This window comes from Trematosphaeria pertusa, assembly GCF_010094035.1.
Source record: "Trematosphaeria pertusa strain CBS 122368 unplaced genomic scaffold BU26scaffold_31, whole genome shotgun sequence".
Classification (NCBI taxonomy): Eukaryota; Fungi; Ascomycota; class Dothideomycetes; order Pleosporales; family Trematosphaeriaceae; genus Trematosphaeria; species Trematosphaeria pertusa.
In genome coordinates this window covers 81680-104200 of record NW_022987242.1, presented here as the reverse complement: position 1 = coordinate 104200, position 22521 = coordinate 81680, and the positions used below count along the sequence as shown (strand labels likewise).

Here is a 22521-nt window from a genome sequence, read left to right as displayed (position 1 = left end):
GTATACTAATTCTAGTTTACTTAAAGTTTATTATATAAGCTATCTCTCTACTACTTAAAGATAATACTCTTACTATCTAATAATAAGAGTAGATCTAGAAACTTAGTAAAGCGTATTAGTTAGCTCTCTTATACTTATAACGCTAGAGGTATAGCTAGCTAGTATATAGAGAGGTAAGAATCTAAAATTAAATTCTCTAGTAGTAATGCGCTTAACTTACATATAATTAGTATTATAAAGAAACGCGTTACGCGTTAAACTAGCGTAGTAGATAGTATCTAGTCTCTAGAGTAGATTAATCGCGCTTATAGTTACTAGATTTTAGCGTCTTTTTTAGCTAGAGTAGTAGTCTATACCTAATATCTCGCGTATATATTATCTCTCTTAGTAAGAGTATTAGTAGTAATCTAGTAGTATATATAGATTTATTATTTATATACCTATTATATATATAATTAGCTAACTATTTTATTAATAATTTTAGCTAGCGTTTCTAGAAAGAGCTTTTAAAGCTTTTTAGTAGAGGTAGAGAGTATATATAAACCTAAGACTAATAATAGCTCTAGTATTACTAAGCTCTAGTAAAGCCTTGTAAGCTTCTAGTTAAAGTTATTATTCTAATTCTTATTAGTTATCGCGTTATATTACTAAACAAGGTTTTTATAATAGAAATATTAGTTAGTATATTCTACTAGCAGGTTCGCTACTCTAGATTTAAGAACTATTAGAGTAAAGAGGTATTATAGAGCTAAGGTTCTACCTCTAAATTAGCTTTATAAAGGTTCTCTTATAGTGTTTAGATTTATTTAGCTTTTTAATTAAGAAAGAAGTAAAGAGAAGAGGTATTTAGCTACTAGCAGAGTAGTAGGTTATTAGTTCTACTAGTAGAGTAGAGAGATTGTTAGCTCTACTAGTAGAGTAAAGAATTATTAATTTTTCGTAATTTATAAAAGAAGAGAGAGAGTTTTTATACGTAGAAGTTCTATAGAAGTTCTTCTATACATAGAGCTCTTAATAGCTTTCTTTAGCTTAGTACTAGTATCTTTCTACTACTAACTAGATCTACTAGTAGTCTTATATAGTACTAAAAAGATAAGCGATTAATTAGTATATTAATAGATTCTTAGAGTAAGTAACTAGGCTTTTATAGCTCTAATTCTTAGTATAGCTATTAGTAAACGCTTCTTATAAGGCTACTTAGTTTAGCCTAATATTATACCGTCGTCTCTAGCTAAAAAGGTATTAACCTTTAGATAATATAAGAGCTAAGTCTGCGGTCTCTACTACTATAAGCGTCTCTAAACACCTAGCTAGGTAAGTTAGCTACAGGTAGCACTATCTCTATAAGCTGTAAGAATAAGAGGTGCTAGTAGAGTAGGTTAGGTTAAATTTAGCTATCTAAAGGTAAGAAGTAGAAGAATACTTTAAGAGCTCTCTATATACATAGAGTACCTATGCTAAGGCACTAGATAGAGTTATGTAACTTAGGCAGAGCCGAGTTAAGCTAAAGTACTAAGTTAGAGCCGAGTTAGACTATTATAACTATAGAACTAGAGTCTTACTTCTAGAGTTACTTTATAAGAGTTTACCTATAGTATTTAAGTAGTTTAGCTTAGGTATAGCTTCTTATTTAAGAAGTAGAGGTATACACTATTAGTATAGTAGCTAATTATTAGCTCTACTAGTAGAGTAGAGAATTATTAATTTTTAAAATAAGAGAGAAGTTTCTATATATAGAAGTTCTATAAAAGTTCTTTTATATATAGAGCTCTTATAGCTCTCTTTAGCTTACTACTAAGATTTCTTTCTACTACCTTCTAGATTTACTAGTAGTCTTATATAGTACTAGAGGTAAGTAACTAGGCTTTTATAGCTCTAATTCTTAATATAGCTATTAGTAAACACTTCTTAATAAGACTACTTAGTTTAGCTAGATATTATACTATTATTTCTAGCTAAAGAGATAATAACCTTTAGATAATATAAGAGCTAGCTCTATAATCTCTATTACTATAAGTATTCTAGAATACCTAGCTAGATAAGTTAGCTATAGGTAGTACTATCTTTATAAGCTATAAGAATAAGAGGTGCTAGTAGAGTAGGTTAGGTTAAATTTAGCTATCTAAAGGTAAGAAGTAAAGAAAAAGCTCTAAAAGGCTCTATATATAGAGGTACTAAGTGCTAAGACGCTAGGCTAGGTTATATAACAAGGTTATATAATAAGGTTATATAACTTAAAGTTATATAACCTAAGATAAATCTCTAAACTAAACTATTATAGAAGTTCTCTTATATATAAAGCTTTTAATAGCTCTCTTTAGCTTATTACTAAAGATATTTTTTCTACTACTAACTAGATTTACTAGTAGTCTTATATAGCGCTAGAGAGATAAGTAATTAGACTCTTATAGCTCTAATTCTTAGTATAGTTATTAGTAAACGCTTCTTATAAGTCTATTTAGTTTAGTTTAATATTATACTACTATCTTTAGCTAAAGAGGTATTAACCTTTAAATAATATAAAAGCTAGCTCTATAGTCTCTACTACTATACGTACGCTCTAGAATACCTAGCTAGATAAGTTAATTATAGGTAATATAGTCTCTATAAGCTATAAGAATAAGAGTAATAAGTAGAGTAGATTAGATTAAATTTAGCTATCTAAAGATAAAAAGTAGAGAAAAGGCTTTAAGAAGCTCTATATATAGAGATACTAAGTATTAAGACGCTAGGCTAGATTATATAATAAGGTTATATAACCTAAAGTTATATAACTAAGATAAATCTCTAAACTAGACTATTATAAACTAGAATAGTTTTAGAAATATATTTTAGAGCTTAGAGATAAGCTTTTTCTATAAGAGAGAGTAATATAATAGTTTAACTTAGCTTTAACTTAGTATCTTAGTCTAACTTAACTTTACCTAAGTTATATAACTCTACCTAGCGTCTTAGTATAGATACTCTATATATAGAGAGCTCTTAAAGTATTCTTCTACTTCTTATCTTTAGATAGCTAAATTTAATCTAATCTACTCTACTAGTACCTTTTATTCTTATAGCTTATAGAGATAATACTATCTATAGCTAACTTATCTAGCTAGATATTCTAGAATACTTATAGTAGTAGAGACTATAAACCTAGCTTTTATATATATCTAACGTCTCTATACTAAGTAAGAAATACTATCTTTTCTATAAAACTAATTTCTACTTCTTATACTTATATCTTAATCTATATTTTTACGTACTATATAACTAGCTAGAGAAAGTTAATATAATATACGTCTTTTATACTATAGATAATTTTATTTTATATACTATTCTCTTTTTAGAAATTAAGGTAAAGCTAGAGAATAGTAACTAGAAAGAGGTAGAGCTATAGATAGATATCTAGATAGTAGTAAGTTTATAGTAGAAGATAGAGCTAGTAAAAAGAGCTTTTAGAACTTAGGTATTAGAAAGCTAATCTACGTCTAGTTCTAGAGTTAGTTTTAATTTTAATAAGACTAAAAATTCTAATATTAATATAGATAACTTCTCTATTACTACTCTTCTTAAATCTACTTTTACTATTATTAGCTATAAGTATAAAATCTACTATACCTATCTATCTTCTATTACTAGAGATATTACTATTCTTAGACTAGATAAAAAGTTTATAAATTTATTAACGCGCTTTATCTAGAGTATTTTTAAACTTATTAGCTTTTATACTACTATCTTAGGCTATAGATATAAGGTAAAAATAGATAGTAGGTAAGAATTAGTAGAAGAACTCTAGGGTAACTATTTAGAGAAGGTTATTAGAGAAGTTAGTAGAGGCATCTAGCGATAACGTAATAACGAGACCTAGAGCTTATTATCCTCTAACAACACTAAGCTAAAACAAGTCGCCGTCCTTGAACTGCCTTTGCTGCGCCTGATTTACAACTCGTGGATTCTGTTCCGCTTTCTAGTATAGCACCGTTCTAGTCTCTAGATCTCGCTACTATTTTAAGACCGTGGCTCGGATCTACCCCGCCTTTAGAGCCGTTTTAGAGCTCGCTGCACTATTCTAGCCTCTTTTACCTGTAACTACTAAAAGTACTCTAGCTTAGCAAACGTATGTATGCGTGTGCGTGTATATATGTATATATATATATGTATGTTCTATTATAGCTATACACTCTATAGGTATAGGCCGTTACGAAGCGCTAGCTATGTACATTCTATTATTAACTATCTGCTCTAGTTTAGAAGCTAACTATAAGACCTGCTAATTGTATATCTAACGCTATGCTTAGCTCCGCAAACAAGCGGAGCTAGAGCAGTTTGTTTAGTACGCTTGCAAGAGGGATTAGGACGTAGTAGTGTTAACTTGCAGTGTTTAGCGTAGCGAGCTCTAGCACGGTCGCTCCAGAGTTGCGCAGATCTAGGCTATAGTTCTATCTAGGGACGAAAAAAGGCTCTACGGCGGGAATTGGAACAGGACCTAGGGGGGCTAAATTAGGCCCGGCCAGGGTGTGGGAGCGGGGACTTGTTTTAGCTTAGTGTTAAGGGCTCGCCCTCGGCGCAGCACCAGCCACAGGTACGTCATATATCCCTAGCGAATATGTGGCGCTGCTGCTAAGTTAACTAGAGCGCATAGCTTGTAAATCCCTAATTAGTCTGCGCGACAGCTATTAGCAACCTTCGCGATGCAGCACAACTTATGGCTATGCTATATCGCAGACTCCTCTAATGGCGCATTAACATATTACACCGTCTTCTAACTTGGCAGACCCTCCGTTGACGCCTAGGCTGACCGACGAGAAGCTCTTCTGCGTGAGCCCGCACCCCCGCCAGCGCCCTGTCCCCACGACTCTCCACCTCCACTTCTCGCCTTATCGCTAAGGCGGAAGCGTGCGACCTCTTCCGCACCCTATACCTATACAATGTCGACGCGCACCACCCAACACCAAGCGATCGAGACGCGATACCGACACTGAAGTTCTGCCTACCCACAGCGTATCAGCAGCCCGGGCGGCTTCGAATGCGAGCGCACTGATCCTCAATGAGAGGAATACCTTCAGTCCGCCTGGTAGCCAAGCCGACAGAGGGTAGATACCTTGGCTGTGGGAGCATATCGAAGGAAACCAGGACTTTGGATATCAAAGGATTGAGCGTTATGCCTGGGACGAGAGCACGGCGCGTAGCCTCTTGGACCCGGACGTTAACGGCGAGGAGCGTGAAAGACTAGTGTATGTGCTGCGGAAGGTAAAGAAGATCTGGCTGAACGCGCGAGTGTGCCAGTCGAGGGATCGCGATAAGAACGCGTGGTGCATAGACGTGATTCAGCCGCTGGTGAAGCTCGCCATGAGGCTTAAAGGGAAGGAGAAGTTTGTAGCACTCAATGCTGATCTCCGATCAGACAGTCCCAGGCTATCGTTGCTGAATTCCTTGCGTCCGTCCCCGACGTCTCTGGCAAACCCCGCCTTCTCGATCGCAAAGCGGACTTCACTCTCCTTCTCCCACATGCTTCCTCATCCCAAGGTATCCCCACTCGTGCAGACGCTTTGTCTTGTTTCCTCGTTCCTGGTAGCCATCTTATATAATGCGTCGTTGTTTCGGACGGCAAAACGGGTGGGACGTTGAAGGAACCGTTTCGGCAGGCGTATGCTCTCGCTTTCGTTTCGAGACAGGATTGGTCGGCGATGAAGGCTGTTGGGGAGACAAGGGGCCTCGAGGGGGTGAATGGGACGCGATTGTCATCGCCGTCGTAGTCGGGCTGCGAGGGGTGGACGCGGAGAGTCGTAGGGACAGGGCGCTGGCGGGGGTGCTGGGCGTCGACGGCGTTATGTAGGTGAGGAAGTCGCGCGCGCCGTTGTCCGCCTCGCTCGGGTGTGCCGCACTCTCGAGGTCGGTTACCTTACGTAATCATTGGAAGCGAGATTTGCATGCTCCCTCAATCGTCTAGAAGCGTCTTCCAGTCCACCGACTGACTGCCCGCGCAAGCAGATTTTAGAGCAGCCTGCACCTATCTTACCATGTGTTAGTGCGCCTCGCAAATTCCGTTCTATTACGGTAAGATGATAGGCCACAGTCTCGAAATAATTGCTGAGCTTTGTTCTCCAGGGCATCAACAATACTCTACGACGGTATTAAGACATGGTCGTCGTGCGGAAATGGGGCGAAGATCATATCAACAAGTCCCTCAGACAAATCGATTCAAATACCTGGCTCATTGGTGGCCTTATCCTCTATCGTTCACCGTGTCCATCCGATGGGGCGACTTGGAATGACGACGGCGACCATTCAAGCTACACATTGACGGAAGCACCAATCCCTCTTCCACCAACAACATCGCCTGATAGCCCGTACATTAAGCTGGTTCATGAAGCTGGTGATGCTTCTGCCGTCTGGTCTATTGGAAATAGTGCTTTTTGCAAAGTTCGGTACATTGAGGAGGGTATCACACCCGAATCAATCACCTTGGACTTTGTCCAGAATCAACAACCCAGCTTTATGACACCCAAGGTTATACATCATGCGTTCGGCAATGATCGATCCTACCTGTTCCTCCGCAGGCTCCAAGGCCGGACTCTGGACGTTGCATGGCCAACCCTGAATACGCAGTGGCGACTCCACTATGTTAATACCGTGGTAGACGTCTGCAAAGAAATGGCAGAGTGGAAAGGGCATAGGGTTGGCGGTGTGGACAATCAAAACACACCCGAATACTTCCTCGTCACGCCCCGAGGTAGCGACAACTTTAATTCGGTTCAAGCGGGATGTGAGGCGATAGGAATGGATTGCTCTAAACCTGTCTTCTATCATGCTGATCTCGGACCTGGAAATATCATTGTGGAGGACGAGCCGACTACAGGAGATATTGGGATTATTGACTTTGAAATTGCTGGTTATCTTCCTCGAGGTTGGATTAGGACTAAGTTTCGACTTTCTCCCGGGATGAACTTGTCAGCAAGCGAGCATCCAACCTGGTGGAGAGCAGAAGTTCAGAAAGCGCTTGGAGCTCATGGGTTTGAGGATCACGCAGATGCTTGGATGCGGTGGCGGGGCTATAGCGCGCCCTAGCAGTAATTTAAACATTTCACTATTGAGGATCGAGATAGGATTTTACGATTGCTGATTTAAGTCATGCATGATAAGGAGTGTCTGCCTGCATTCCGGAAGAACTAGCAAACTTCAAAAACTCCAACCCCTTTACTAGTTCATGCCATCATAGCTGCTACCGTTTCTCCACGTTGATACTACTAGGATTCATTACTATGACTTCCAAAGACTGCTCGTAGAGACCGATTACCTTATCAAGCTGGAGCAATAGGAAGTGCAGCACCACAGGTGCTTCCATCCGCCAAAGTTCCTTCGCATGTTTCCCTGCCAGTTATATTGTTGTATCCACATTTTGGACAGTTCGCCCAGTTAACAGACTCGATATGACCGCCGACTGCCATCGCGAAGGCTTGAGAGCAGGTGGAACCTGAAACAGTGCAAGGAGGGGACGTAAGAGGGTGAAGGGCTAATCCGCTTCGATTTCGATCGTTTCCGTGACAGAGGAGAGACTTGCTGAGGCGCGCAGAATTGCAGGAGGAAAAAGCGTCTTCCAAAAAGTTAACGCAAAAACTAGAGTATTGGCAGAGATTTATCATCTGTCAGCCTACAGAAAACACAGAACGCACACAAGGCGCCTCCGGCGGGGTCAAGAGCGGGGTCGCTGCAGGCATCCCATTCGACCGGTCTCTCTAGCAAAGCCAATCAACAAGTCGTACAGCCGCAAACATGCATTTCCCCAATCACATACCTAATCGAAGGCTTGGTTGCTCAAGGTGAGCGTCGAAGCATGTGGAGCATTTTAGCAAGTGGGGTGAGCTATTGCACGCAATCCGAAATCAACTCCACGTCACAGCAGACAAACCATCAACAGAGCAAACTTACATACTAGATCAGAGGGGAGAACTACCGCTTTTTAGATAGAGCGGTTGACTAATGTGAGGGTAATCTGGACGATTCTTTGATGGTTGAACGTTTTGTCGAGAGGTGTCGATAACGGCGTACTCGTGGAAGCATTGTGCGTTCTGTAATGAGGAAGGTGCTGCTTTTATCTCTAGGGCGACGAACGTGGCAATCTCGGTTGGCCAAGGCGTTGGGCATCTGACCACCCAGCTGCACAGGCTTCGCATCCACTCCAAAGACTAAGCCTATCCATCTACGTCGACAATGTCCTGGAATCCGGACTAGCAATTGCGCTGCCAGACTTGCCGCAAATTATACAAGCAAGTAGAAGCTATTCAGGTTGGTTAATCAACTTTGTCTCGAACAGCTACATTGACAACCCCTTGCCTCCCAAGCTGTCCAGTTCAGCTACGCGCCAATTCCCACCACCGCCGCCAGCACACTCTAGAACAACAGACCATCGAGCCATTAAACATCCCTCCGCACCTCTCCCCACGTCCAACTCCGCTGTCATCTACAGATAGCTCGCCGACGAACCTCGCTCCGGCTATTCCGACAACGCCCGTAGTCTATGCCAACGGGGAACACCCGAGCGATGTCAACAGCTTTAGTCTACGCATACTCGCTACGGCGGAAGGAGAGCAAGGAATAATGGGCGTCAGACCTTTGGCGGGATAACACAGTATGACATGTGGAAGGCCACGCAGAGTGGGTTTAAGCGGACTCGGCGAAGAATTCTTCCCATCTCTAAGCCCAATAAGGCCGGTGAGCGCAGGTAAGGGGAATCCATTAGGACTTTGGAGCGGAAGAGCGGAGGAGAGACGGTATCTATTATCTTACGTTACCTCTGCAATTCCGCAGCCAGATTGCAGCGGAAGGTGAACCTGCAAGTGACAAGATGAATATGCTCATATGTTGAGGGATGGACGAACGATTTCTTGATAACGGGCGCACAAGGCGCACTTGCTGTCCTCTCTCATCCCAGAGCGGATGCGCCAATCCCCGCTCATGTCTAGATGCTTTGTCTTGTTTCCTTGTCGCTGGTAGCCATCTCATGTGATGCGTTGGCGTGTCGGACGGCAAACCGGGCGGGACGTTGAAGGAACCGGTTTAGCACGCGCATGCTCTCGCTTTCGCTTCGGGACATGCGTTCTTGTCGGTGCCGGTAATGAAGCGATTGTTTCACATCGCTACCGGGGCGTGAAAGGACGCATTCTGAGTATTGAGGTAAGGCTATGGGTCACTCCTCCGGGCTGTGGCGTTGTGGAGGTGCTGCCGTAATGAAGGGCTATCTCATCACGTGCTGCTGCTTGGGGAACAGCACGTAAAGCTCGGACCATGCCCGACAAGCAGCTCTGCGTCGGAACCCTCATTTCCCCCGTCCTCTCGTCACTCTTCCATGGGGACCCCCGGCCCGCGACTTGACTTTCTGGACGCGCGCTTTCGGAGCCTCCCACCCCAAAAAGGTGTGCTCGCAGCGCCGCACTACCCTCCGCCGACGCAGAGAACCTGCGCTGGGTGAGCGTTTCGGGCCTTCCTTGAGCTCCCCCTCCGCCCACAAATAGAACCCACCACCGTTTCGACACAACTTTAGAAGTAGTACAACCTCTAAACTACGACTGTGCCCGCACACCTTACAATTCCCAAGCCAACTCCGCTTGCAACACTACGCAGAGCTGCGCGATTATGTCGACCCCCTCCGGCGGCAAGTCAGGGAACCCGCGTTCGCCAGCGGTCTTCAGAGACTACCTTAGTCAGGTCGAAAGCCTGTTTCACGCTTTCCAACGCGCGAAGCTCGAGTCCGAAGACGGTGGTGTACAAGTGTTTCGTCAAGACATCTCCGCACCATGCGGAAGGCGGGAGAGGGGCGTTTCGAAACGCGGCCAGCGTGCGCCTACACCGCTGTCTACGATTCCCTCCGTGTATTTCGATGAATACTTTCGCCTCGAGAATCCGCGCACTTTCGATATTGTCAGTGAGCATGCGGAGGTTGTAAGGCAGCCACTGTCTACCACGGGAGACGATAGCAAGGGTGCTAGGAAGCCGCTTATTGCCGATGCTATATTGCAAGAGAAGCTATCGTGGTACATGGACACTGTAGAGATTCATCTGATATCTTCGATTTCGCAAGCGTCAGCCTCTTTTTTCGCCGCGCTCGGCTCTCTTCGTGAACTCCAGGCCGAGGCGGCCGACTCTGTTGCACAGATCCAGAAGCTGAGGGAGGACCTCGCACGTTTGGACAGGGAGATAGCAGTACGCGGTTTTGAGATCATCAACATGAAGCGAAGACGGGACAATCTGAGAAAGCTAGGCGAGGCTACCAAGCAGCTTCAAAGTGTCCTCAGCGGCGCTAGTTATTGCGAGGAACTCGTAGACTCTAGGCAGCTAGAGACGGCTATACACCACATCACGTACGTCGAACAGCTTGCATCCGGAACGCTAGATCCAAAAATTCACGGCGAGTTGCATTGGCTTTTGCCGAACCCATTTATCGGGCTTACCAATCTACGCCGACTACACGCTTTTGAAGGACTGTCGCGAGGCATCAACCAGCTTCGCCTGCGGATTAGGAAAGATTACGAAGCCCGATTGCTGGACGTCCTTTTGTGCGACCTGCGCCGACATGTGTCCAGCGTACCGCCGAGAGATACTCTAGCACGCTGGACGGATGCCGCAAAACGTGCACGCGGTGCCACGGATGCCTTCTTATCGACACCCGCGTACATGATGACTGCAGAAAAGCTGCGCGAAGAACTCACCCCTATTCTGCAGGGACTTAGCCAGTCGCAGTATCTAGCTGCAGCAAGCACCACGTTTCGTGAAGCTGTCATCCGAGAGATAAAGTCTCTTATCCGCCAGCACCTACCGAGCTCTACCAACGACGACAATAAGACTGTCGCGTCTACGTCTACGCAGGCAAGCGGTCGACGTCTAACTCAGCAGGAGAAGTCGAGTATTCTGTCTCGCAACTTGCGTGCTCTTAGTCCCAAGGACGCCGAAGCGTTCTTCGTTAAGGTCTACTGCGGGATAGGCGAAGCATTACGAAGGCTTAGAGTACAGATTAAGGTTCTCCTCGATGTTACAAGCGGCATAAAGAAGACTCCAAGCAACGTACTCACGCCGTTCCAAAGTCCGGAAAGTATGGACAATCCGGTAGTCCGTCCGCCCAGCCTTTCGATGGGATGTAATTTGCAAGAAGAGATTACTCAAGCTCTTGACATGTCAAGTCTCCTTGAACAGGCAGTGGACAAGGCACAATTAGAGACGACAAAGGTGCTGCGAGTTAGAACTGAGCAAATTGTTCGCCTTGGATTAACCAATTTCCTAAGATACCTGACGCTGAATCGCTTTTTTGTCAATGAATGCGAGGCAGTCTCTGGACACTCTAGGGCGGCGCTTAAAGGCGTCGTGAACAACCAAATCCAAGACTTTGTCTCACTTCTGCACGAAGTAGAAAAGCAGAAGCTAGCGCAAAGGATGGATTCTGAGAAGTGGGAGCGCATCGATTTCAAGCCCAGGGACGCAGTAATCCTGGCGCACATTATCCAGTCCATAACCACTGATCCCCCAGCATGGACCGCAGGCCTGGAAGCGGACGAACGGAATTCACAGACAAACGGCACCCCTGCGGAGCCTGGGATCGCTGCTAAGCACGACAAGAAAGATTCGACACTAGCGGTCATCGAGGAGGAGAAGTTTATGCTCGTCGATTCGGCAGCATGTGCGCTTCGCGGCATAGAGCAATACACAATCCTCCTGGCATCGGTCCCTAGCATGGCCAACGACATCTCGACATTCCTGCTCGACTATCTCAAATTTTTCAACTTTCGCACACAACAGCTCATTCTTGGTACCGGCGCTAAGTTAACAGCTGGGCTGACGAATATTAATACTAAGCACCTTGCCCTTGCCTCGCAGTCGCTGTCCTTCTTCATTGCCCTAGTACCCTACCTGCGCGAGTGTGTCCGTCGTCGGCCGTCTATCACAGGCTCCGACATGGCAGAATACGACCGGCTGAAGCGCTTGTTCCAAGACCATCAGTCCTCTATCTACAACAAGCTCATCGACATAATGAGTGTTCGCGCGACCGTCTGCATCAGAGCGATGGAGAAGATTGAGTGGGACGATGAAGACGAGGTGCATGGGAACGTCAGTCCGCACGTAGAGACGCTCACGAAAGATACGCTCACACTACAACGAGTGCTGAGCAAGTACCTGCCGGAGTCGAGCGCGAGGATGATCGTTGGACGGGTCTTTGTGAGCTACAAGGAGCAATGGAGCAAGGCATTCGAAAGTGCGGTAATACGGACCCAGGCCGGGCAAGCGAGGTGAGTATCTTCCTCAAGAACATGTCGTTGCTGGCTAACTAATGTGTAGGCTTCTGCGACACGCGGAGCTGCTCGAAGCAAAGCTCGGCAAGATTGACGGCGCAAAACAGCTCGGCGCGCACATGATCAATATTGTCAAGGCGAAGCAGGTCGCATCCGAGGGCACGCCCGCATGAGTTGCGGCTGCAACCAACGAAGCACGGCGGGAGAGACTTAATGTAGTATTTGATATCAAAAGAGCCTGCTATAGACAAGGCACCGTGCCTTGCGGCTCGTTCCGCAAGGAAACCTTCCCAGACAGCGGATGCTTGCATTGACGAAGACCATCAGCGGAGGCCCGAACCGCAAGCGACTAAAGAAATCCCAGCTACCCCCAACGATGAGCCTGGATGTAACGTAGGTATGCGCCGCCCGACCCATCAGCGATTTCCAACCATTTCTGAGCAACTCCACGCTCTAGGACTTGCGATAGTCGATGAACTGCACTATGCCAGAGCTTGTGCGTTGAGAAGAGAACATCGTTGAGGGGAGATCCGCTTGATGCCCAGGCGTATTGTGGAAGCTTGCCAGAACGCTTGGCCAGCATACGCAGCACAATCCCAGCCATTATCTTGGAGTATGGACGGCAGCCAACGCTTGGCAAAATCGAAACAGCATTCCTCGAGTATGCGCTGAGCAGTCGTTAAGATAGTATGCTGTGTCGTATATGGAAGGTAAGACGGGTAGAGCGAAGGTGGAACATCGTTTGCAGGGCATAGTAACGGGGTTTCTGAAAAGGGGTCAGTGGCACTTCGATATAAAAGAATGCGGTCTTACCGGGAGTCTCTTTTCCGGGCTCAGACAGCCTTTGGGAATGCTGACCACCGTCGTCTTGATCCAGCTCATTGACCTGAGAATATCGCGAAACTCGGGGTCGTCGGCCGTTAGGATGTATCGCCCCCGCTTCCCCGACTTCTCAAATGACCACCTGCACGCTCTTCCGCCTGACGTTGTCCTTCTTGAGCGAGGGCGCGTACGCGACGTCGATGCTGCCGCCGTCGGACGGCACGGCGTTTGTGCTGCGGCTCTCGTCCCGGGCGTGGGCCTTCTCGTCGGGCTTTGCGGCGGGATGGTCGTCCTCAGACACCGTGAAGGATGCCTCTGGCGTCCACGAGTCTTCGCTGTCCATGCGAGGAAGGTTCGTCGCTCGCCATGATTGGATGGCGATGGCGATGCGATAGAGATGGCGCTATCGAAGGCGTTGCGCAGTGTGCAATGGGGTGGCTTCATGTGAGATCCAGCGTTGAGACATGGCGGGTTCTGGCGCGCGGCTGTCAGACGCCGCCATTGGATATATACTGCGCTGAAGGGCGGCCGGAAGAGCTGGAAGAACAGTGGCAAGACAGAGACGAACGGCAACGCTCGCTCCGAGGCATCCGCCGACGGTGAGCTCAAACCGCCGACGGCGACGATGTTCGGAGAAGCGTGACGCGCTGCGAGCTTGCGCCACACGCAGCCCACCAGCCCCACCCGTCACGTGGAGGCCGCCTCTCCAGGGCCAAGGCTCCAGACATCTCACATCCCCGGACTCTCCCGACAACCCGGCATCCAAAACGCGCCTCATATAATTACAGTACGCGGGCAGACTCATCCTCACCGCCCCACGCCTCAACAGCCAGACGTTCCGTCCACGATCACTGTTCCCTTCGCTTTCACTCTCATCGCCGCCGTGGCACATGTTGAGTTGTCGCGCGCTGTTCTCGCAGGTGGGGAATCCACTTCAGACTCCTCTGTCCTTGCTGACGTCCGCAGGTAAAAACCGCCTTCGAATCTTCGAATCCCCACTTCCCGTCGCCCCCCCCAACCACCTGTCCGCGACCGGTCGCCTTGCGAGCTTTGCGCTTCTATCCTCGCATTCCCGCCTTTCTAGTTACATATCTTCCGCGTATTGGTCGATATGTCGGATCGTGAGGTGGTCGTGTATCGCCAGTACTGCCCAGCGGGAGTGCAGCGTGTTCTTGCATTCGGAACTAGCGCCTTCATCGGGGAAGTTGATGGTTCGACCGTCCTCAAGTACCCTCTCGAGCCGGGTGGTGATATGAGTCACCTCAAGCATGAACACAAAATTCTCAAAATACTTGGCCGACACCCCCGAATCGTCGCCCACAAAGGACTTACAGATGCTGGCTTATACCTTGAGCGTGCAGCAAATGAAACGATCTACAAGTACCTAGTCGAATCGGATCGTACTCCGCCTTCTCTTCGCCAGCGGGTGACCTGGTGCCGTGAGGTGGCTGAAGCAGTCGAGCATATTCATTCAAAAAGCGTTATCCACTGCGACATTCAGCCAACAAACATACTAGTCGACGAGAATCTTCATATCAAGCTCGCCGATTTTCAAGGGGATTACCTCTCTGAGAACGGCGAGGTCATAGCCGGCCGGAGCGGCGAGCCATGCAGATATTTCTGTCCCCGGGATAATGAGTTTGAGTCTAGTCCGACGACGGATCTTTTTGCGCTTGGGTCTACTATCTACTTTATTATGACTGGCCACGAAGTCTTCCTAGATATTGCTGGAGGAGAGGATAGGTGGGCTGAGCAAGTAAGGTCACGTTTTGCAAGCGGCATTTTTCCTGAGGATTCCCACGCGTGCAATTTCGTTACGCGGAAATGCTGGGAACGTCGATATAGTTGTGCAAGTGAGGTTCTCGAGGATATTAAAGCCGTTGAGAAACAGCTAAGCGGCCAACACCGTTAGAGCGAAAAGCGTTCTCTCCAAATCACACGTTTTCATGTATTACTACTGATATGCGATCGATAATCCACTTCCGCCCCGCCAGTTCACTGTCCGAGTTGAAGTGTGGCTAGCATTTAGGGCATATATGCCCTGGCACCTTCACCAAGCTGGTTCCCGTGTATACGTCTTTGTACCCAGTGTGCTCGCTCTCGTTGCAAGGAAAAAGCGTTATGACTTCCATCTCGTGCTTTGGTGTTGCAGTGCAGTTCAGCCACTTGGTCTTCGTGATACGTCGCTCGCAACGACAAGCCATGGTTATTTTGTGATGAGGACTTAGGTGAGGACACAAAGTAAGTGAAGAGTCTTGCAACGGATGACACATTATACGTACGGAAGTGACACCAGAACTCTTAAGTCGATGCCGGTTCGCGAGAATGAAGGGTCTTGATTGTGAATTGATAGAGCTGAAGATATGCCTTTGTAGTATTTGGCACCAGATCAGCTTAGCAGCGGAGTCCTGTTCCGGCTTCTGCGGGTGTGTACGAAACGGGCAGTGGCTTATGCAACCAACTTACGTCTGCGCGGCCGACTCATCATGCTCAATATTATCGCTACATAGGGATGAGGGACGACCACGCTAGAGTTAGCTGCATGTGATGACCGGATGGTCACGACGGCTGGGCCGAAGAGATCGGGATGTGTTGTCAGAAAGCACGGCGCTTGTGCCAGGCTACTTTCGCCGATGTGTGCCACTCCTGCCGTGATGCCGGCCGAGTCTGGCTGGCAGCTGCATCAACCAACCCGCCGGCGTCCTCCAATCATCTCCTCCGCCATGCCCCCAAGGTGCCATGCCTATTATTCCTTGCTCTCCTTCTGCAGTGGCGACTGATGGGGTCATGACCCGGGGGCGGGCGTGTGTTGGACCCTATCCAAGATTAGAATCTTCGCAAGCACTTCTCTCGATTTCGTGCATGTTACATACCAGCCCGGAGGTCACACTGGCCCTGCTAGCCCTCGCGCCAGCACGACACAGGCTCCGCCGAACCACCATTCCCACTCCCCGTCCGTGGCATCCGACGGCACCGGGAGAACCGCCCCGCGAAAACCACCCCGCTCTGCCACGTTAACCGGATCTTCTACACTAAGCCGGTTTGGGGCCACCAAAACGCGCAAAAGCAGGTCACGCGGGCGAACGGCGCATGATTGGCGACGACTGAGCTGCTGCCTATCACGACATGATAAGCACATGCTTAGGTGCGCCTTCCACCTGAAGAGGAGCCTAGATGCCGGAAATGCAGGCCATGCTAGCACAGTACCACCAATTAGCGAAGACGCCCCGACGCGGTGCGCGGCGCTAATCCTGCCACCTCGTTGGACGGTTACGCCTCACCGAAAACAACTCTCGCGAGAAGGAGCGTTGCATATTAGACCTATTTGGCCGTCCACCCCAAGCACTACAAGAGCTCCTCCCTCCTCTATCATGGACGGACCCTCGCAGTCTACGAAAAGACGGCTCGACACGAGTCTCGAGACCCCTTCATTACCTGCCGCGAAACGAGCACGACTATTCAAGACAAACCTGCAGTAATCCGCGCTAAAGCGCCCTAGAGCCTCGTTCCTTAAAGACCACGTTAGACTAACAGACACAATTTCTAAGTAGCTTAAGTCTATTAGATTAGACTAAGAAAAACGCTACTAGTTAGACAGCTATCTTTACGTCTTAAGCAATAATTCTATCTTAAGAAACTTTATAAGATTAGCGCTATAGATAGCCTATAACTAAGATATAGATAGATACGCTATACTACTAATACTAAACTTATATACTAGATTATTTACGCTATTAATTATACTATTAGATAATACTAGTACTACCTCTAGCTTAAGTTAATTATTAAGAGCTTTTATTAAAGATCTATCTTACTAAGACTAGAATCTAGCTATAAATAGTATCTATATACGTTACTATAATAAGCTATTCTCTAAATATATTACTAGTATTATTAATTATATATATAAGAAGTATAATTCTTCTAGACTATTTTCTAATAACGTATACTAAGATATAGCCTTAGATAAACTTAAAATAAGTAGACTTAATAAACTAGAAGTTAAAGACTACTTTAAGAATAGAGTATTCTTTAAATATAATCTAGAAAATAACCTAATATATACTAATAGATAGCTAATATCTAGATATACTATACTAAGCTCTACTAAAACTAAGCTTAGAGTTAGTAACCTAATCTCTAATATACTATATAGATATAGTTATTATTATATATTTTCTAACTAGTAAACGTAACTTATCTCTATAGAAACTAAAATAAATAGAATAGCTAATACTTAGAGATTAATATACCTATTCTTTATTATTAAATTTAAGAGTAATAGTAAAGACCTCTAGATAGTAATAAACTAGTACCTTAAAGAATTCGTATCTTGCGTTAATATTACTAAACGTCTTAATAACTAACTAAGAAAGTATAAGAGTAGTAAGATCTAACTAGTTAATAGTATCGCGTTTAGCATTACTATAAATAGTACTAAAGTATAACTCTATATCTTATAGAAGTATAATAAGTTAGACTACTATATATAGAAAGTAAGAAGCTTCTTACTTTAGAATCTAGAGTATTATATTAAATTCTATAAGTATATTAAGAATATTATTAACTAGAGAAAAGATAAATATCTAATAGAGATCTAAGAATTACTAAATACTCTTCTAGAAGTAGCTAGATAGAGAGTCTTAGAAGTTATAAAAGCCTAACCTCTACTATATACTAGCTCTACTAGTAAAAGTAAAAGATACTACTCTAGTAACCTAGAATACTATAAATAATTAGTTATTAGAATATAAACTATAAAAGAGAGAAAACTTATTATAATCTACTTATTATAAGCTATTCTTTTAACTAAGACTAAGGCGTACTATTATATAGAGAGGTAAAAGATATACTTTAAATATAGATTATTTATTAATAAAGAGGTAAATATAATAATATAATAAGTTATAAGTTATAATAGTAATTTATTAAATAAAGTAATTACTATAAAAGGCTATAAGAAGTAAGCTTTCTAGTATTATATATATAAGTCTTTTAGTGTAATTCTATATTCTATTTATATATATACTAATAGGTCTAGTACCTTAAGTATAAGTAGTAGTTACGAATACTCTTTAGCTTATCTTCTAAAAGCCTCGTCTCTAATTAGTCTTAAAATAAGCTACTATAGGTTACTCTATTACTATTTCTATTCTAATAGTTCTAACACTATAAGAAACTTTCTAAGACTCTTCTAGTCTTAAGTATATCTATTCTAAACCTATCTATTTATATATTTAATATTCTTTATATTAGATAGTATCTAATATAAGTTAACCTAGATTCTAAAGTTATATCTAGATACTTTATCTTATTTTCTTATTACTAGTAGCTATTTTATATAATACGTTTAGTATTTTAGATAGTAAAGTAGGTAGAACGTTAAAGAAACTATTTTAGTAGGTATATGCTCTCGCTTTTATTTTAAGATAGAATTAGTTAATAATAAAGGCTATTAGAGAGACAAGAGGCTCTAGAGAGTAGTAGAACGCGATTACTATCGCTATTATATTTAGGTTATAAGAAGTAGACGTAAAGAGTTGTAGAGACAAAGCGCTAGTAAGAGTACTAGGCGTTAATAGTATTATATAGAGTAAGAAAGTTATATACGCTATTATCTATCTTACTTAGGTATACTATATATACTAAGAGAAGTATATATTTAAAGTAGCTAGTATTAACCTATAGGCTATTATTATAAAGTAGATAATATAGTAATATAATATATTATACTATAAGAAGTAGAAGACTTAGTAGACTATAGAAAATATCTATATAGATACTAAGACGCTAGTTATAGTTACGTAAGTAGTATCTAAACTTAAACCTATATTAGTACTATAATAGTACCTTTCTTCTACTTTACTATTTATTCTAAATAGCCTAACTCTAAGAAAAATTCTTTCTATCTTTATTAGAGCTTAGTTAACTTTCTTACCTATAATAGTAGTTTTAGCTTTTTTAGGTATATACTATAGAAGGCTAGAATTACTTTATCTTAGCCTCTAAGGTCTATTACTAGCTACTAGAAAGGCTTATAGTATTTCTATTTAATAAGATATTATAGGTCTCTATAGTTATTATAGCTATTAAGTAGCTTATTAAATTTCTATTACTTAGTTACTTTATCTAATCTATCTTCTTATTCTAGAACTCTTCTACGTAGGTAGTATAACTCTACTTTATTAATCTTATCTTATTCTAGAAGGCTCTTAATATTATATTAGAGTTATAGAAGTAAGTAATAAAATACTAGAAAGATTTTTATAGATAGTAGTAGGTCTAGTAGATAAGTATATAAGTAGACTTTCTTAACTTTATATAGTCTAGCTATCTTATTATTCTCTTTCTTTATTAGGTAGTTAGTTTTTATATTACGTGTATTAATATAGACCTTCTAGCCTTTCTTATAGTATAGCGTATCTTTTTAGTAATTATTAGTATATTACTTATACTAGTTAATAGACTACTATATAAGAGCTTTTAGTTAAGTAAGTATATATTTAAAGTAGTCTATAATAGTATTAGTATAGTAGAACTACTATTTCTATATTAGAAATAGGTTTAGTAGATATAGTTATAAAGGCTCTAAGTCTAATTAGAGATTATAGCTATAGTTTATAAAGAATAAAGATATAACTATAGTCTCTAATACTATATTATTTATTATAAATTTAGTAAGAGATAACTATTAGACCTAGTTATTTTAGTAGAAGTTTATAAACGTATAAAGGTATTATTTAATACTACTATTAACTCTTTCTATTTAGCTATTAGTCTCTAGATAGAAGAATAATAAGTATTTTAGCTTAATATCTAGTCTCTCTAAGAGATAGTACTAGAATTTAGAAATAAACTATATATCTTAGTCTAAAACTATATTATCTAGTATACTATATAAATAGTATACGTAGCTTATAAAAGCGTCTACTAATTTCTCTATAGATAGTAAAGAGACTAAGATAAGATAGCGTATTTTAGTAAGGTAGTAGATAACTACTAGTAGGTACTTATATATTTATCTATTCTTTTTATATAGTAGTAATAGAGTAATATAGTTAATAGATATATCTAACTAGATATAAAATAGTACTAGTAGTAGTTATAGAAAGCCTTAAGAAGTAAGACGTAAGCTTTTAATACGCGTATATAGCTTATAAGCTTTAATATATTCTTTAATATCTCTAGTAACTTATAACGCCTATCTAGCTAGGTACCTATTAGAGGCTACTTAGTCTACCTATAGTTACGTAGCAGCCTAGTATATAGCTTAGTCTTCTTCTACTCTTATTTTATAAGAATTTAACTATATACTAGTACTACTTAATATATTATATTACTACTTCTTAGTATATTATCTATCTATCTTACTACTTACCTTATAATTTAAATTCTTTATACTTCTACACGAATAGATAGCTAGCCTTAATATACTCTACTAGTAATTAACTTTTTTAAAAAATTTAACTATAATAGCTAATAGTTAAAAAGATAATAAGCATACTCTTTATAAGATACTAATACTATAAACTAATACTAGCCTATCTATATTCTAAGATATCTCTAACGTTAACCTATAACTTTATAGTAAAATATAATATTACTACGTATAAGACTATCTTAAGAAGTTACTAGAGAGTAATAATAATAAAATTACTCTAGAAGAAAGAAATACTAGAGACTCTAAATTAGGCTAAGACTAGCCTAGCTATAGGTTTCTACTAAAAAACTCTTATACTAATAGTAGCTTATAATTACTAACGTAAGAAATCTCTATACTAAACCTTTCTAAGAATAGAGATACTACTTTACTCTATTATAGAAACTCTTTATAGCGTATAGATAAGATTAGAGTATTATACTATACTATCTTAAAAAACTCTTATAGAGCTAGAGTATCTTTAGCTCTAGCTACTAACTATAGTCTAACCTCTACCTAGAATCTCTCTAGTTCTAGCTAATTAGACTCTGTTTAAGCATATAAGCTTAACCTTTTTAGACGCTAAAATAACCTTTAGATAGTAGAAGCTCTAGACTATAAGGTTAAGAGAGCTAAGAAGGTATACTATAAATTCTTAGCTAGGTTTAACCTACGCCTAGAAAGATTTCGCGAAGTACTTGCGGCCTCTTTAGTAGATAATTACTAAAAGGTAATTACTAGCTTACTCTAATTCTAGAATTTCTCTAAGCTTAGTATACTAAAAAAAGCTCTAATAGTTTAATAAATTAAGTACTAGATCTATCTAATAACCTAGTAAATAAAGCTATACTTTATAACTAAGAATTCTATCTAACGTATACGTTAGGTAGCTACTCTAGTTAAATATAATATCTATCGCGATATTTTAGACTATAAGATTAAAGCTAGTAATATTTAAACGTAGACTAACGTCTAATAGTATCTATAAAACCTATTAGAAGACTTTATACTTATAAAGTTTAGGTACTACTATAGGTTCTAGAATATTAGGTAGCGTTAGAATAACCTATTTAATACTTTCTATAACTATCTAACTAATTACCTAGCTCTTATAAACCTTAACTTATTTAAGAGGCCTAATAGTAATATAGTTAAAGTTTTATTTATATAGACTAGATACTCTAATTAAATTAGACGTAAAGTATAACGTGTAGAATAGCTTAAGAGCGTTACTATATAGCTAATCTTTAAATAAGTAGTTTATAATATAAAGATAGCTCTTAGTACTATCTCTAATCTAGACTCTTTCTAGAAACCTTTTACTTAAAGGCTAGTTAGTTTAGAAAAATAAGTAGTATTCTCTTTATCTATTCTAAATAATAAGTTTAAAAAATAGAACTAGAAGCTATATAGGTAACGTACTTCTAAGTAATAACCTTCTTAGTTATTAGCTCTCTTTTAGTCTAAGAGCGTTACGTTCTCTTTCTATATAGAATCTAATATAAGAAAAAAGAGTTACTAGAAAAGTTATAGAAAGACTAATTAGTTAGAAAATAGAAACCTCTAATAGTAAACCTTACTACTCTACTATTAGGTTACTATATAGATAGTAAACGCCTCTAGATTACTATTACTATTTAGCTTTTAGAACCTAATAGTAACCTAGTAACTCTCTAAGCGCTATATAATAGTAGCGTAGAGATTAACCTTATTTAATTAAATACTACTAGAGAGCTATAGCTTGCTAAAGCCTATTAAAGAAAACTATAGGTATAGTTTCTTAATAATAATTAGCTATAGCTAGTTTTCTCTTATAACCTTATAGTTACTTACGCTAATAGTTATAGTAACTTAAAAGTAATAAACCTATAACCTTTCTAGATAGCTAATTTTATAGGTTATAACCTTGTTTTAGACTACTCTTAGCTAGTAGAAGCTAACCTAAAGATCTAGTTTAAGAATAGAACCTTTAAATAGTAGAATTTAAATATTATAGATAAACGCCTTAAGATC

General features: G+C 41.4%; 6 protein-coding genes across 6 annotated transcripts; 3 read left to right on the top strand and 3 right to left on the bottom strand.

Annotated features, from left to right (window-relative positions):
• Positions 1-5955: 5955 nt before the first annotated feature.
• Positions 5956-7106, top strand: BU26DRAFT_526084 (uncharacterized protein). The gene is made up of 2 exons (XM_033830661.1): positions 5956-6045; positions 6097-7106. Exon 2 carries the CDS (start codon positions 6130-6132, stop codon positions 7054-7056), a length of 927 nt encoding a protein of 308 aa, XP_033675346.1. The 5' UTR covers positions 5956-6045; positions 6097-6129; the 3' UTR covers positions 7057-7106.
• Positions 7107-7147: 41 nt separating this feature from the next.
• Positions 7148-7715, bottom strand: BU26DRAFT_237967 (uncharacterized protein). Its single transcript, XM_033820966.1, has 2 exons — positions 7286-7715; positions 7148-7235 (listed from the first exon to the last, which is right to left on the bottom strand). Exon 1 carries the CDS (start codon positions 7629-7631, stop codon positions 7290-7292), a length of 342 nt encoding a protein of 113 aa, XP_033675345.1. The 5' UTR covers positions 7632-7715; the 3' UTR covers positions 7148-7235; positions 7286-7289.
• Positions 7716-8526: 811 nt separating this feature from the next.
• On the bottom strand, positions 8527-9204 carry BU26DRAFT_237923 (uncharacterized protein). Its single transcript, XM_033820964.1, has 2 exons — positions 8868-9204; positions 8527-8763 (listed from the first exon to the last, which is right to left on the bottom strand). The coding sequence occupies exons 1-2, from the start codon at positions 8989-8991 to the stop codon at positions 8594-8596; spliced, it is 294 nt and encodes a 97-aa protein (XP_033675344.1). The 5' UTR covers positions 8992-9204; the 3' UTR covers positions 8527-8593.
• A 335-nt stretch (positions 9205-9539) lies between these two features.
• Positions 9540-12704, top strand: BU26DRAFT_237883 (Vps54-domain-containing protein). The gene is made up of 2 exons (XM_033820963.1): positions 9540-12263; positions 12313-12704. The coding sequence occupies exons 1-2, from the start codon at positions 9622-9624 to the stop codon at positions 12437-12439; spliced, it is 2769 nt and encodes a 922-aa protein (XP_033675343.1). The 5' UTR covers positions 9540-9621; the 3' UTR covers positions 12440-12704.
• Positions 12705-12748: 44 nt separating this feature from the next.
• On the bottom strand, positions 12749-13431 carry BU26DRAFT_572838 (uncharacterized protein; the record flags this gene model as incomplete). Its single annotated transcript, XM_033834279.1, has 3 exons — positions 12749-13032; positions 13080-13152; positions 13231-13431. 3 exons carry the CDS (start codon positions 13429-13431, stop codon positions 12749-12751), a joined length of 558 nt encoding a protein of 185 aa, XP_033675342.1.
• A 768-nt stretch (positions 13432-14199) lies between these two features.
• BU26DRAFT_572837 (kinase-like protein) lies at positions 14200-17508 on the top strand (the record flags this gene model as incomplete). The annotated part of the gene is made up of 2 exons (XM_033834278.1): positions 14200-14844; positions 17497-17508. The coding sequence occupies 2 exons, from the start codon at positions 14200-14202 to the stop codon at positions 17506-17508; spliced, it is 657 nt and encodes a 218-aa protein (XP_033675341.1).
• Between the last annotated feature and the right edge of the window lie 5013 nt (positions 17509-22521).

Bases quoted from the DNA above. Each gene is read 5' to 3' on its own strand.
- BU26DRAFT_237883 (XM_033820963.1), top strand. From the start codon at position 9,622: ATGTCGACCCCCTCCGGCGGCAAGTCAGGGAACCCGCGTTCGCCAGCG. The intron at 12,264-12,312 runs GTGAGTATCTTC...ACTAATGTGTAG, and splicing joins ACCCAGGCCGGGCAAGCGAG to GCTTCTGCGACACGCGGAGC.
- BU26DRAFT_526084 (XM_033830661.1), top strand. From the start codon at position 6,130: ATGGTCGTCGTGCGGAAATGGGGCGAAGATCATATCAACAAGTCCCTC.
- BU26DRAFT_237923 (XM_033820964.1), bottom strand. From the start codon at position 8,991: ATGAGATGGCTACCAGCGACAAGGAAACAAGACAAAGCATCTAGACAT. The intron at 8,764-8,867 runs GTTCGTCCATCC...GTAAGATAATAG, and splicing joins GCGCCCGTTATCAAGAAATC to ATACCGTCTCTCCTCCGCTC.
- BU26DRAFT_237967 (XM_033820966.1), bottom strand. From the start codon at position 7,631: ATGATAAATCTCTGCCAATACTCTAGTTTTTGCGTTAACTTTTTGGAA.